This window comes from Macrotis lagotis, chromosome 2, assembly GCF_037893015.1.
Source record: "Macrotis lagotis isolate mMagLag1 chromosome 2, bilby.v1.9.chrom.fasta, whole genome shotgun sequence".
NCBI classification, from domain to species: domain Eukaryota; kingdom Metazoa; phylum Chordata; class Mammalia; order Peramelemorphia; family Peramelidae; genus Macrotis; species Macrotis lagotis.
This window is the reverse complement of record NC_133659.1, coordinates 67,562,166-67,578,027: the sequence shown is the minus strand read 5'-3', so window position 1 is coordinate 67,578,027 and position 15,862 is coordinate 67,562,166. Positions and strand designations below refer to the sequence as shown.

The following is a 15,862-nucleotide window of genomic DNA, read 5'->3' as shown; positions in this document are numbered from 1 at the left end:
AAGCCATCAACTGGAAGAGGGATTCCACTTACTCCGCTCAGTCCCAGAGAGCAGATCTCTGAGCAATGATTAAAAGCTGCATTAACAAAAATTTAAGCCTGCACATAAGGAAAAATTCTCTAAACATCTATAGCTATTACAAAAGGTAAATTGGCTGCAAGTGGGTCCATGTTATGCTAGATCTCCAAAAAAAATATGGATGACCACTTGTTGGGTATAGAGTAGTGGGAATTCTTTTTCATCTGTGAGTTGGACTACATGGATCCTCTGGCCCCTCTTCCAACTCTTCATTTTATGCATCTTGTGAGAATTTCACCGGTGACCAATTCCACCAACAGGACAACTCAGTGGCTCCAAACTAAGAATCTGTTATTTTGTGAAGGACTGAACACTGAAACATTGAAAAATGCCTTAAATGCTCCATATTTTCAGATGGCCTCAGAATTTTTTTAGAATTCTCACATTAGGAAATGTATTTGAAATAAAATATTCATCACTCAACAATAAGTAATCATCTCACACATATTATCTTGATGCATCTGCAAATCATGTGTAGCACTGGACTGATTGTATGAGCAGCAAGTCATTTATATTTTGCATACTAACAATTTAAAAAAAACAACACAAGCCTTTTTATAAAGTGTTGCAGAATCTGTCCTGAAACGAACAGCATAGTTCATATTATTGAATGGCAATTATGTGCTTCAAGGTGGTGAAGGACTGCCATTGTTCAGTCTCAGTTGCACAAGTTCCTTCCAAGAATTAGCCTGGTGAAGATAAACATAGAATTACATCCTGAGCTGGTTGCACATAACATTATTTCATGGCTGTTATTCTCAATCCTAGTGGATAACAAGCATGGAATGCCACTTAATAATAGTAATAATGGGGGAGGGGGCGAGGAGAAACAGTATTCATCAAAAAAATCACACAGTGATTTTAAAGTAAGTCATATCCTCCTACTATAGAAACACACAGTAAAGGACAGCATAAGCAACTTAAATGATTTAAATTAGGTCCTTATGAAACATTAAGAGCTGTGACCTGACTCATAGTCATTGAACTAACAGATAATGACTGAGAGACCCTCCTTTTTTCAGTGAAGGAGGAAAAATATGGCAGGAAACCATTCCCGAGAGAGAGAGGGAGAGGGAGAGAGACAGAGAGAAGGAAGGGACACAGGGGGAGGGAGAGAGAGAAGGAGGGAAGGAGGGAAAAAGAGAGAGAAAGAGAGAAAATTTATAAATTTGAATTTAATGAAGACCATTTAACTGAGAGCTTCAATTTGATTTCTTGCAAAAATGAATAGCTTGGGAACTGGGCTCATCAACCACTAATGAGGGAGGGGAAGAAGCAATAACTAAGGGATGGAATAACAAGGGTTTCTATGAGCTGGGAAAAGGAATTAAAACTGATAAATTTAGAATAAGAATAAAGAGCAATTAATTCAGAAGTTCTGAATCAAAGATGAAGATCAACATTAAAAACACAACTCATAGGGGGAAAAAAGGCCAAGATTTTAGGGGATCTGGGAAGAAATAGGTGTGGAAAGGATCCAGATTTCTAATGCATTAGGAAGGCAGAAGCAACAGGTATTATGGTACGATTCATAAAGACAGTCAAGTCCTGTCATCATGCTTCCAGCCTAGAGAACTCAGATTCCTCTTTTTTGAACACAACAAAACCACAAGACTGCATTCCCAAGCAATAGAGTAAATATAATGGATTCTTTTTCAAACACAAAGTAACTTGTACTATTAAAGTTCCATAATTTAGGATTACTAATAGAGGAGTCTTTTAACTCATTGTCTAGCTAGCTCAGGGGACAAATATAAGACATCAATGAAGGAGCACAAAATGGCCAGAATCATAAAAATTTAAGATAATCAAATCCTCATTTCTGAAAAGGGAATTCTATCATTCTAAATGCATGATTTCATTAAACTGAGGCAAAGTCCAATGCTGATACATATAATACTATTTTATTCTTTATTTTAATCCTTCTTACATTTATAAAAACATACAGGGGTTCAGAACAACCTTAACAAAACAACAAATTCATGTTTAAGGGACCTCTGAAATCAAACCATTGATGTGCAAACATGGTTGACTTCCAATGTGAAGAATCCTAGGCACAATTCATTCAATGTATTGTTTTTTGGTCAAACAAGGAAATCATAGTGCAGCTGTTAACAAGTCCAATACTCCTAAGTTAGACACTTAAATCCATCTGAAAGACTGGCAGCTTCGGTCCAAAGTGAGATTTATATAGCCCTCTGCTGTTCCCCCATTCCCACCCACCCACTCACTCACTCACTCACTCACCCAAAACCCTCCCCAACATGCTGCATCTGAACCCCTGATAGCTTATTACACAAACCCATGTAATGCACTTACAAAATTAGTTCATCTCTGAATTTGAAAGCAGATCATTACAAAGGGAAATACTGAAGCTCTTACCTGTATTTGATAACTAAATAATCTTCTCACCTCCTCCAAGAACACAGTTTTGTCTAATAAATATCTATTTAACAACGGCACAAAAAGTATTTTTTTCTCTTAAAGCAAGTTTTTGTTTTTTGTGTATTTTGCTTCAATCCTGTAGATTGAAAACAGCATTGACCTATTCAATGTGCTATGAAAACATTAGGCACAGACCACATAATATAATTTACATTTTTTTGTTTTAAAAAATACAGTATATGCAAGCAGGATACACACAAAGGACTTGCAACTACAAGTAAGCTATGTGTAGACCCAACATAAATGGCATAATATTTTACCTGAAAAAAAAAAAGATTCAAACTAGCACTACTAGGTGCATCTCTTGTATCTGCATTAGGTGATTCTGTTAGTGAAAAAGAAAAAAGAAAAAAGCTTTAGCTATTTTTTTTTAAAAAACACCATATTAGGCACAGGAACTTATATTTAATAGGACCCAGAAGAAAAAAATTATTTCTAAAAGCTATTATAACATGTTCAATAAATATTGTCCCCCCCCCCCCAACCAACTAGCTAGGTTGCTTTTTTGGAAGGAAGAGGTTATTAACTTTGTAATTACCTTATACAGTAAGTTCCTTCATTAACTAAGACACTTCTGGAATAAGGAACCAAAAGATTCAGGGCAGGAAAAATGAGAGGGTTGAAAAAAAAAGATTTAGAGGAGGTTACAGAATAGAAGGTTTTTGATAAACAGAGAAAAAGCTTCCATCTTTTTTAAAAAAAGAATTATTTTAATTTTGTTTTTTTGATGACCATGTATGCAGCAATGAATACTGTAAAAATATATGCAAGGGTGTTGTGTGGCTATCAAGCTACTTTTACTGTGTAGGTTTTGTGGAGACTGTTTATGGATAGTAGCCTACTGTATTTTAAAAGTATATTTTAATGCAAAAAGTTATCACATGCTACATATATAATATGCAGCATTTATCTACAGGAGGAAAAATAAGAAAAAGAAATAACTTTCTAAAAAAAGAGAGAAAGATACACAGGAAGAGCCTGCTTTGATGTGCCAGTGATGTTATGCCCTGTGGAAGATTTGAGATACTAGTTTTGTTTTTTTTTTAATTTTCACTGATAAATTTCTCTTATTACCATACAAATTCAAAGGAACCATATTCACAGGATAAATGTCTCATTTGTGTTACCCTTCTAGATTTTTCCATTTTTTAAAAAAAATCACTTTTAGTTTACATGTTCATAGTGAACTATTCACATCAATTTCTCTGTTGTGGAAAATCCCCAGATGTTCCAAATACTATTCCAAACTGCTCTCAGACTGTCCTTGATGAGCTGGGCAGTCTTTCTTAGATGGAGCAGGAATTAGCCCGTTTTCTGGGCTTGGGGTCCTGGATGTTCCGGTCTTTCAAACACATACAAGATGAGCATATTGTCTGGGATAACCTTCGGAGGCCCAGCCTAAAAACACTATTGGAGAGGCTATATATTACACAGTTACAGAAACTATTGCTTATAGCCAGCCAGGTTGTTAGGAAGGAAAGAGCGGGATTCTCCAGGACTCGGGAGCTCTCCAGAAGAAAGTATATGATGTAGGGGAGCCAGAGCATGTAGAACACACTGGTTATCCGAAACAAAACCATGGCATAGCGTTTGTCGGGGCTGTGTCCAGTCTCTCCGGAAGCATCAACTTCATGACTGGGGAACCGGGCCCTTCGGTCATTGATCTCTTTGGTGTGCTGCCGACAGATTTTGAAAATGTGGAAGTAAGTGAAGCAGATAACAAAGGCGGCAGGAGCATAAAGTAAACAAACAATGAAGCCGGTAAAATAGGCATTGGTGAGCCAAGAGGTGGCACACCATTCAAAGATGTCACCGTGGTAACCAGGTTTCCCCCAGCCAAAAAAAGAAGGCAGGAAGATCAGGCAGGAATAGATCCAGATCAGAATAATGCAGATTCTCAAGCGACAAGGAGTGACCAGCTGGTTGTAGGAAAGAGGTTTGGTAATGGCAAGGTAGCGGTCCACACTGATGCAAGCGAGGCATGCCATGGAAACACTCTTCAGTACTGAGATGATGTAGCCAAAAACCTGGCAAGTCAATGACTCGTGGACACCTGTGGAATAATGAAGCAGGGAGAGAGTGGGGACCAAGCAACTCACTCCCACAAAGAGATCGGCATAGGCCATGGTCTGGATGAAATAGCTGGTGGTATAATGATGCAAAAGGGGAGCACAGTGAAAGACAAAAATGACGGTTAAATTCCCAGCGATGATTAAAAAGGTCAGCAGGACGATAACCACTGTCTCTAGGATGCAGACATCTTCAGCGTTGTAGTGGCCGAATCCAAGTGGGCAGGAGTGGTGCTGAGAAATGTTTTCAAAGCTCATATTGTGAGTCCTTGGTTCAGTCAACCTGGACTCATTCATGGTTTGGGATTAAGAAACCCTGGGGCCGGGATGATGGCAGTCTGGCGTTGACCTGCCCAACATCTGCTGACCTTTGCTCTTTGGAGGGTCCCAGCTCTGCCTCTGCTGACACTGCCAATTGCTTGTCACAGATTAGCTTCCCAGAACTGTTCAAGTCTCTTCATCAGCACTGACACCCCTCAGCTGTGGGGGGAAAATAAGCTAGGAAGGAGGTGAAAAGAAGGCCACTGGTTAGCTCCCTCCAGTGCTCTCAAACTACCTTTAACAAACACAAGGCACTTCTAAAGAAAACATATTCTTTAACTTGCACTATGGAAAATGAAAGGCATTTTTTTTTTATTCTTTCAGCCATCAGGGGGATGGGGCGGGAGAAAGAAAAAGCTTTTGAGGATTGTTTGTTCTCCTGAGAAAGGCAATTTCTTTGGGATCCACTAGAGAGAACAAGAAAAAGACAAAAGTCTTCCTATGACTCGGGCTTCCTTGAACAGCAATGACATGATGTAAATGAATGTTTCGGATTCATTTAAATCATTAAAATTTCAGGAGGTTATTAACTGCTTTTAGTTGGAAACCTAGAAAAAGTTCCCTCTAGCATGCAATGCCTTTGGGATTTGTTCTGGAGATGACACTCCCTGTCTCATTCTTGTGATCCATCCTTTCATTAAAGAGGTAAGGAAAACCTTGTCAAGGTTAATTCCCAAAGATTCAACACTACTAGGATATGAATAGAGCAGATTCTCTTTAGAAGCAAAATAGAAAGAGAGTGAAACGCAAGGTTTATCCTTCAACTGCAGGAGAGGAAAAACAAAACATCTCGAGTGAAGCAGATAATGTGCAATCGGTTCACATTCCCCAAATAAGATGAACCCATGAAGTTTTAAGTCAGTTTTCAGTTTAAACAGTTTTAGTCCTTTCCAGTTATGTGTGGCAGTGGCAGCAGCATAATTTAAGCCTCTCTCCTATCCACTTCCCTCCCCACAAAAATCATCCTTGCAATTCAGTTTCAGTCTCGGTAACTGAAAATATTTTTCATTAGCTGGCTTGTCACATTCCTTATAATGAATCAGGACAATAAAGTGCATGGCTCAATCAATGCTATTTCTCACCTTTGCAACAACTCAGGAATCATTTCAAAACCCCAAATGATAATAGAAACTTCAGTCTGCATTCTACCCTAAAGCTAATGAAATGCTGATTTGACTAGAAATGCTGCCATTGTTTACTACTCAGTTATTTCCAGGCAGATCTTCATTCTCTAAGCTGCTCTACCTTGTCTATCTTCACTAGATGACCAGCATATTAAATAATTACTTCAGCAACTAGCTTTCCCAGTACTGGAAAATTACCTCGTTCATTATATTTGCAGTTACAGAACAGCCATAGGTTAAGAAAATGCTTCTTTTCTTTCTGTGTTCTATTTTGAGGAAATGCTCAATTAGTGCAGAGGCCATTAGGTAGGTTACTAGATAATCTTGTCTTAAAATGTCTCCAAAGCATCGAGGCAAATTTAAATCCTAGAGTCGGAAAGGCTGGCAATCCCGCAGGGTTGGATGAAGCATTCGCAATAGAAAGGTCTCCAAGGTCATTTGGATATTGTGCTGAAAGTCCTTTAAAAAGTACTAGAGTCTCAGAGGTCTCTCTTTTTGGTTGTCACTGTGTCTTCTGAAGGAATCTCATGCACTAGACAGAAAAAAAAAATCTCCTCTAGTTCTGATGCAGCAGTTTAATAGAAAGCATTCTTTTCAAAGTTCTTTTCTCTGATACATCACCAAGCCATAGAGGGGAGTCCTTATTCTTTATCCTTTTATCACATCCACAGGACGCTCCTCACCACGCATTTCCCACTGTAAGGAGCCAATTTCTTCTATTTCAAAGGAATCACTTTGGGGTTCTCTTCTTACATGAATAAGGCAACGCTTCTCACCTAGATCCACTCTAATCAGCTGCTAGGCTGTGCAGTCTGGTTTGGGAGTCCGTTTGACTGTGATGCAGTTACAGGGAGACTGGAGCGATTCCTCACTTCCCAGTTGCGCTCTCTGCATTACTGCTTGCACCTGAGCCCCTGCACCTCCTCCTCATCACTCTGAGCTGATGCAGAAGAACTCCCCATCAGAAAGGTGACTCGGTCCTTCTGCCCCAATCAACAGCCCAGCCAATGGCTACTGCAGCTTAAACTGTCTCTAGGTAACAGTTGCCAGGCACAGACAGGCTTCTAGCCTTACATGGCAAGCTACGATCAAGAATGACAAATGAAGACAATGGAACTGACCAATGATTATAATATATTAATGGCATTTCAAAACTTCCAGGGGTACTTCCCTTCTAGCACTTAGACAATATTCTGCCCTATGGATTAACAGACCAGGAGAATATCTATAGACATACCTTTAAACCTCATAGAGAAACTACCACAAAGCTACTATAAGAGACACAGGCTAAAGAAACAAGTCAGCAGAAATTTAATCCTTATTGGCAGAAAAATACTTATTAATTATTAAACGTGCCAAACCTTCATAAGCCCAAGCTAATGTAACTATTTCCCTTCTCTCAAAATGGATATATATTGATTAACAGAAATTAATCATCATTTCTATACTTCCCCCAAATATGGTCAAATCCCGGCTAAAGGTCAGAATTTAAATTAATTTCCCAAACAAAAAAAATGTGTAATACAATAGAGTTAATATTGCATGCTAATTATCCAGAATTAAAGTCAAGTCTATAAAATGTTTAAGATCAAATAGAAGGGAAAAGGTTAACTGGGGGAGATGAGAGGGGAAATCTTAGCAGTGAGCAAAAAAACTACAAAACTTTAGCTAAATCATCTGCTTAGTTTACCTTTCTGTGCCTAAAACTTCAAAAGGTTAAAACTAATTTCTCTATCAAAGGTGTTTAACTCAATTTAAAAACATATAGTTTCACTTTGGCTTCAAAGCAAATACATACTATTTTGAAGAATTTCTGTTTGGGTCCTATAACTCAGTTTTGAATTAGGAAAGGGGAAAAGCTTGTATTTACTACCTTAAATTTAAAACTTTCAAAAATAGGAAAGTAGGGGAAAGAAAGAAACTTATTACAATCTTTGAGGTTGGTAACAAAATTACAGAAGAATATATGGATCTTTTAATAGAATAACATATTTTGCAAAAGTTTTTTTCACTCCTTTATTCAAAAAAAGGACTTACATCTAAATGTCAGAGACAATGTGATTACTCTTTTTGTTGCAGACCTAGGAAATACCAGTATTTTTTTCTCTAATCTTTAGTTTAAAAAGAAATATTAGAGCTGTTTCATTGAGCTAAAGAGAGAGAAAATGCAGAATGGGTGATGAATTTAGAATTAAAAGCAAATATCTTAATTTTGGGAACAAACTCCTAGAAAGTACCATTTTAAAAGGAACAAGTTTCATTTTTAGGCATTCAGATAATTTTAAATATTCAAATTACAAATTGAAAGGCAAGAATTAAACTCACAGATAAAGATATGGATAAAACTTAGCTGAGAAACTGCTTTTAGTCTGAGTTGCAGAGGCAAAGAATGCTGAAACTTGTTCAACTAAGCATCATTGTGAAGTGGACCAATCACTTAGGAAGACCTGGGTTCAAATCCACCACTTCCAATATTCTTCCGATCACCCAGAGTCACAACACTGGTGTCATTCATGTTCCTTCACCCCACATTACCAATCATTTATCAAATTTTGTCCTTTCTCTCTCTAGAACATCTCTCATCCGTTACCCTCTCATCATCATTCAACTCATTCATTAACATTCAACAAGACAACAACCTCCTGTGGTTTCTCTGCCTTCTCTTCTCCCTTCAGTTTCTACTTATCACAACTTCTAATGTGATTTTCCTAAACTTCAGGTGTCACTCTTTTTTTACTCAATAAATGCCACTGGCTCCCTGTTTCCTTTATGATCAAATATCAACCATGCTCTTTGGTTTAAAAGCCTTTTATGACCTAATTCCCATTTCCCTTTTCAACCTTGTTGCATATTACTTCCACTTGCCTTCCTACATGCTACAGTCCAGTCAGATTGCCTTTGATGCCATTCCTTACACACTATATTCTATATCATCTCCCTGACAATACTTTGTTAGCCCTCCATCCCAGAAACACATTTCCCATTTCCTTCAAAACTTGGCTCAAATACTACCTTGACATCAAATATTTTTAGACTTCCTGTCCCCAGAGATGACAGTGTCTCCTCATTCAATTACCTTATATTAATTTTCTTTGTATTATATACTTCTGTGTTACCTCTTCCCATCCCTAGGAGTAGATGGTGAAGAATGCTTCATTTCTATCTGTATTCCAAGTTTTTAATAGTGATAGACAAATAGTAGGTGCTTATTAAGTGTTTATTAATTGCTCATCTTTGAACAAGTCACTGAACCTCAGTTTTTTCATCTATAAAAGGAAGAAATTGAACTACGTTATCAAATAAGTTGTTGTCCCACTTTTGTCGTTCAGAGGTTTCAGTCAAGTTTAAGTCTTTACTAGAATAGTTTGCCATTCCCTTCTTCAGCTCATTTTGCAGATGAGAAAACTGAGGCAAATAGAATACATAGGACACATAGCTAGTAACTGTCTAAGGTCAGATTTAAACTCAGGAAGAAGAATTTTCTGGACTCCAGGTCTGGCATTTTATCTCTGTGCCACTTAAACTGTCCCCCTTTCTCACTAGAAATATACAATTTTAGTAAATCAGCTAAAATATATCCACTATGAATTTCTTTAAAAAAAATTTGTGCTCTTACTAACATAAGTATCTATGTGATTTTATTTCTCACATTTGGGGATAATGTGAAAATCAAATACCGAATGACTTTAGATTTGCATTTTTAAAACCATTCCAAGACTTTGGGGATCCTTTATAGAACAGAAATGAAAAACAATGAAAACAATTTATTGTTAATATCCACTTCTCAATACCTAAGGGGAAATCTTTAGGTGACCATTGGAGATGGCAGAACACACTAAGTTCAAACTGGATTCTAGATATAGTGTTAGCGATCTATAATCTTAGCGATCTATTGCAACCTACTCATTTTACACATGAAGAAACCAAATCCCAGACACTTGCCAGAACTCACACAGCTATTAAATGGCAGAGTAGTGAACTCAAGTCCTCAGACTCCAGGTCCGTTGAGATTTCTTCTCACTGTAATATCATTATTCTCCTGGGAATTCTCCTAGCACTGCTAATTAATTCTTTTGCTTCTTTTTCATAAATGATCCTTTCTTCTTCAAATTTAATGTCATTCTTCTTATCTCTCTTCATCTGTTTTTTTGCTATTTTATAGCAGGACTTTACATTTACAATGAAATTCTAGGAATCTAAGTTTATAGTGGACATTATTTGAATATTTTATTATTGTCATTTTTTACTATTACTTTCATCATTAATTTCCTTATCCTTTCAATAATTGGTGACTTAGGGCCAAAGATCCTTTAAAGGAAATATCAGAGAGTATCTGAGGGATATATACATAAAACCAATTTGACAAATAGGATAAAGATCAAATAGGTACTGAGTAGAAATCATAGAGGATGTAGTGAAACTGGAGGCATTTCATCAGTTTAGAATCACCATTTGGCAGTCATCACCATTTATGTCTGGCTGTCCAACAAAAAAGCATTACATGGTTACTGTTGTTCATCCCTTATTCTTTTTTTATTTATTTTTATTAAAGATATTATTTGAGCTTTACAATTCCCCCCATCTTACTTCCCTCCCCCACCCCCACCCCCCCACAGAAAGCAATCTCTCAGTCTTTACCCTGTTTCCATATTGTACCTTGATCCAAATTGGGTGTGATGAGAGAGAAATCACATCCTTAAAGAGGAGAAGAGAAGCCTAAGAGGTAACAAGATCAGACAATAAGATATCTGTTTTTTTCTAAATTAAAGGGAATAGTCCTTGAACTTTGTTCAAACTCCACAGCTCCCTATCTGGATACAGATGGCACTCTCCTTTGCAGACAGCCCAAAATTGTTCTCGATTGTTGTTCATCCCTTATTCTTGAAGAGGACCAATGACATCACAAGGGTCATGTCTTGATATGACCATGAACTGGATTTAAGTGAAGCAAAGCTGCCCAAAGTCATCTCCACCAGAATCACTGAAGTCAACAATAAGGAGATACCAAATACATATGTCTTAAGGTATTAAATATTGGTTTAATATCTTTGGTTTAATACTATAGAAATGACAGTGCCTCTCTGGTACCTGAATTTAGAAGTCTTGACTATTTCCTTAAAAGACTGAAACACTAGTATAATTCGGGGGGCTGCAGTCTTATCAATTGAAATCAAGAGACAGGGAGAATGGTAGCAGTTTTTATTAATTCTGAAATTTCAGAAATGTTTTGAGATTGCCTAAAGGGCATATAATGCTCAAAATATTACAACAGTTTTAAGCACCACACCAAAACCAAGGATCCTTTTATCTTAACCTCTTCCCCAAGAATCATGACATTTTTGAATATTCATTTAGTTCATTGAAAAATAATGTTTTGAAAGGGGAAATTATAATTTCATTTCTTTCAGCCTACCAAGTGCCTCAGCATAAGAGAAAGCTTATCCCTAAGAAAGAATCTCCTGGAGTAGAAGATGTCTTGACCTCAACCTAGGCTGTCTCTCCATCCTTTGGTTAGAGAAATAACCCTGAGAGAGTTAAAGATTCTAAAAGATTTAGGGATTTCTATCTTCCATTCAGCATCCCAGATGTGTCCTTGGAACTACAGACAGCAAAATCTCCATTAGGAGCCAAGGAAAGACTAGACTGTAGGAGATGAGGAAAGCTGACTCATGATTCCGACAGACAGCCCAGTGGAAAAGTCAGCCCATACTTGAGGAAAACATTTTGAGGATTCCAGCAAAAGGACTTCCAGGAGTAGTGAATTCCTCTTTTTTTCCCCACATGTGTTCTTGCTAAGCTTAGGTCTATTTTCCTCAGGACTTAGCACAGGTCTAGCCCATAAATGCTTGCCAAAATAGCTTACTGAATGAGAATATGTCTTAGACTTTGGGAGGATGTTTTGTACCAACAGTTTTCACTAAATTCCCATTTATCAAGGCTAGTTAACTACTAGGATTATTACTAATCCCCTTTTTATAGATGAAGAAACTGAGATGGATCAAGGTTAAGTGAATTGTAGTCATGTACCTTTAAATATCTCAGGTCCTGACTGTAAGTCGAAAACTCTATCCACTATTCCAACTTACTGACACTTCAAATATTTGCTGAATTGAAGTGATGTGAACACCAAAGTATATCTGAGGGGGATCTTAGAGATCATCTACTGCAACCATATTATGTTTATACTGAGGAAACTAGAACCTAGAACAAATAACTGACCCTGCCCATGATCACACAGGTAATATAAGTATTAAAGCCAGGAATTAGCCAAGAGTTGTGACCTCCAAACAATAATTCTTGCCTTGGCATACATCCTTAGCTTTACTAATTTAATTGGCTATGTATATATAAATTATTTTTGAATTAAAGTAGAAATTTAAACTCCTAAATAGATTTTACTTTTGGAAAGTGACTAAAAGCTAATTGGTTAGGAAGAACTAACCAATATCAAAAGTTGTGACAACCTCTTAGGATTCCAACTGCCAAAATGATAAGTCCCTTTCTGCCTCACAACCACAAAGGCAGTCACCTAAAAATCACCCAAATGATTGTTAAAAAATGCCCAGAAAATTGTGTCATACTGAAACAGAGCATTTTAAAAAGAATGCTGGAAACCTGTTGAAGTAAAATCCCATTAAGTGTAAGAGAAAGAGGTCTATTGACTGTCCTAAAAGGACCTTTGATAAAAGTGGGAAGAGAAAAAGCATTCAGCCTGTGGCTGCTTTCACACAGACTCAGTACACCTGACTCAGGGGTCAGCATTTGTACTCAGACACAACATCCCAGATACAAGTTAGATGCTCAAGTGAGAAAGAAATCCTTGTTAAATTCCAGTTATTCAACTGTCTGGGATTGCCCTGGCTAGCTGTGATCTCAGACTGAGATTGGTCATTTTATTTAGTCAAATGAGCCAAATCTGTGAGAATGAATATTCTTTTGAAATCACAAAACAGTCTTACCCTTTTCAGAAAGATGAAGCATTCCATAGATGCTGACATGGCTTTTCAATCTAATACTTACACAAAACTCACAGATTTTCACCCTAAACCCTCTGAATCTCTCTGTTAGTACACAAGGCACCAATATCCTCCAAGGCACCTAAGCTCACAGCTTCAACTGCATCCCCAACTTTTTGCACTCAATTACCCAACTTACACCATTTCTACACAGGCAACATCTCTCATACACATAACCTTCTCACCATTCACACAGTTCCATTCTAGATCAGACCCTTATCACATCTTGTCTGAATTATTGAAATAGCCTTGATGTCCTTGCCTTCTCTCTTCCTTCTCCAATCCATCTATACACGGGTACCAGTATATCCCTACAGCATGTCAATCCCCTCTTCCCTACCCCACCTCATGAAAACACACTCCATTTATTTGAAAAATTGCAGTCTTATTTTTATGTTTTTGTTAAGATTCAACTTTCAATGCCAAGTTGTGATATAACTTGGTGTTCAATTTATGCTTATTGTTTGATCAGAAAAGTTTTCTGATAAGTGATGTCACTTGAACTGAACAATGAAAAGAGCTGAGAATTTCACATGGTGGAGATGAGGAGGGGCTGCATTTCAGGGAGAGAAACTAGCCTGTGAAAAAGAAGAAACAGATAAAAGAGCTCTACCTACTTTTAGTATTTCCTCCACTCCTCAAATTACTCCATTTTCTTCACATGAAGTTTTGTACTTACACATATGTACCTGTTGTTGCTATTTATTAAAGGTTTGATAATTCTCATCCCTTAAAGCAAATAAGCAAGGAACAGGGGAAGAACTAAAAGAGGCATCAAAAATTTCACTTTTGATAGGTTCAATTCCCCTCCCCTTGTTTATGACTGAAGGAATAAAACTTGTTTATGAGTGGCAGGACCAACTTTCAAATCTGTCCTCAATGTCAACCTTCTTTTGCCTGCACTGTGCTACTCTTCAGCCTTCTATTCCATTCACATACCACAGAATGCTCAGCTTATCATGAGGCCCAAATTTTGGTTCACAAGTTTATGAACACTGTCATAATGGCAACATGGCTCAGTGGATAAAGTTTCTCTCATTGCCAAGAATGAGATTCAAGTCTCAGTTCTTGCATCTAAAGCTTTAAAAGGATAACAAGTCACTTACCCTCACAATATTCTAGAAAACTAAGACTCTACAGTTTCCAAAACAAACAGAGACCTTCCTTGGTAAAGGAAGTTTCCTAATTGTTAAGTTCCCCATCTAGAGACTAGGCATAGTTCCCATCATAAAACTCTATGATTTTTTTTATATGGTGATCTTTTCTTGATGTCATTAATCTTCTTGTGACATAAACCCAATATTGTGAATCACCACATAGCTAATTCAATATTTTTTTCTTTGCATAATTCTGAGTTTTTTTCAAGAATGATTGACATAATTCACATCAGCAATGGAGTGGTTTTCTCTAGTACCTCCAACCTTTAAATTTCTCACCTGTGCTAATTTGATGGCTATGAAGTTAAATCTTATTTATTTAAATTGCTGATCTCATTTATTTTTTATTTAACTTTTCAGATTGTTGTTGCAAGACTGAATTTAATTTACTTGAAACCAGTTCATAGCCCTTCCTTATCCATTAGTAAATGAATTGAATTTTTTACCGATTTTGGATGTCAGTCTTTTTTAGGAAAAATGTTTAGTGCTGAGCTGTTTTAATCTACATCTTTTCTTCCACTTCTAGGTGCATCGATATTGTCTAAGCAAAAGCTTTTATATGTTTTATAAATCTGAAATTGTTTTGTCTTTTATCATCTGTTTTATCTTCTGATTATCAATTTTTCCCACTTCACAGTTGTCAAATATATACCTGGCTTATCTTCCAATAATGATCTCCTATAATTGCATTAACCAACTTTCTTTATCCCACTGATGTTTTTAACCTAAAAACAAGTTGAGTTTTATTATTTATAATAATTTTCATCATAAAATTACATCATTAATTTTCCATCAGTAGGATGACTTAAAAAAGTGTGTAAACGGTATGTAAAAGCAGAAGCATAAAAGCTGAATACACCTTCAAAAAGACCATTCAAAAATCTGAAAACCAATTAACATTTCCAAATTTTAACTGAAGGTATGAAAAGCAAAAAATATTTTCTTTGCAAAGGGTTATTTACTTTATTAAAAAATGAAGGAAGAAATGAAAAGAAAAATTGTTATACTTTTAAAAAGTGATATTTATTGTTATGGCAACTGAAGTGCTAAAAATAATAAAGAAATATCAAAGTTGTTATAGCAACTGGAATTTTAAAAGCAGTGAAGTGTGGAATAATCAAACCTTCAGCTGGCTTGAAATGTAACATCTATGACTCAATTTTCAGAAGCAAACTTGAAATACAAATGCTCATGCTTCAGGATCTAGACAACAAATTTTTAAAAATTCTCCAAAGGAAGAGAATTCAGGTTATGTTTTAATCAATACTTCAAATTTCTGTCAACAATGAATTGCCAAAAGAAGAAAAAAAATACTCTCATTTGTATTGATAGATCTGAAGATGCCAAGTCAAAGACTGGAAATAATATTTGTTATTTGAACTAAATTTGGATTCAATCTTCTGATTTTCCTGTTTACAACAACCCCATCTGAATGATATACCTAAAATTCATTCTGAATTTCCTATTGCTCATTACAGAGATGTTGGAGGTGAGGGTGATGTAATCATAATATGGTGTTTTCATATATTTAATGCTATCAAAAGTCATTATTAAGCATTAATATATACTCATAAATTTTATACACAAGACTAATGATGGTGAATTGATTCATAGAGAGTAGTATGATATAATGGAAAGAGCACCAATTCTGG

General features: G+C 36.5%; 2 protein-coding genes across 11 annotated transcripts in view; both read right to left on the bottom strand.

Moving 5' to 3' along the window:
* Positions 1-15,862, bottom strand: part of RABGAP1L (RAB GTPase activating protein 1 like) — a 716,515-nt gene that overhangs the window by 433,103 nt on the left and 267,550 nt on the right. The window lies entirely within an intron of this gene.
* On the bottom strand, positions 2,309-10,608 carry GPR52 (G protein-coupled receptor 52). Its single transcript, XM_074222072.1, has one exon. The coding sequence runs from the start codon at positions 4,887-4,889 to the stop codon at positions 3,810-3,812; it is 1,080 nt and encodes a 359-aa protein (XP_074078173.1). The 5' UTR covers positions 4,890-10,608; the 3' UTR covers positions 2,309-3,809.

Coding starts and splice junctions, on each gene's coding strand:
- GPR52 (XM_074222072.1), bottom strand. CDS start 4,889: ATGAATGAGTCCAGGTTGACTGAACCAAGGACTCACAATATGAGCTTT.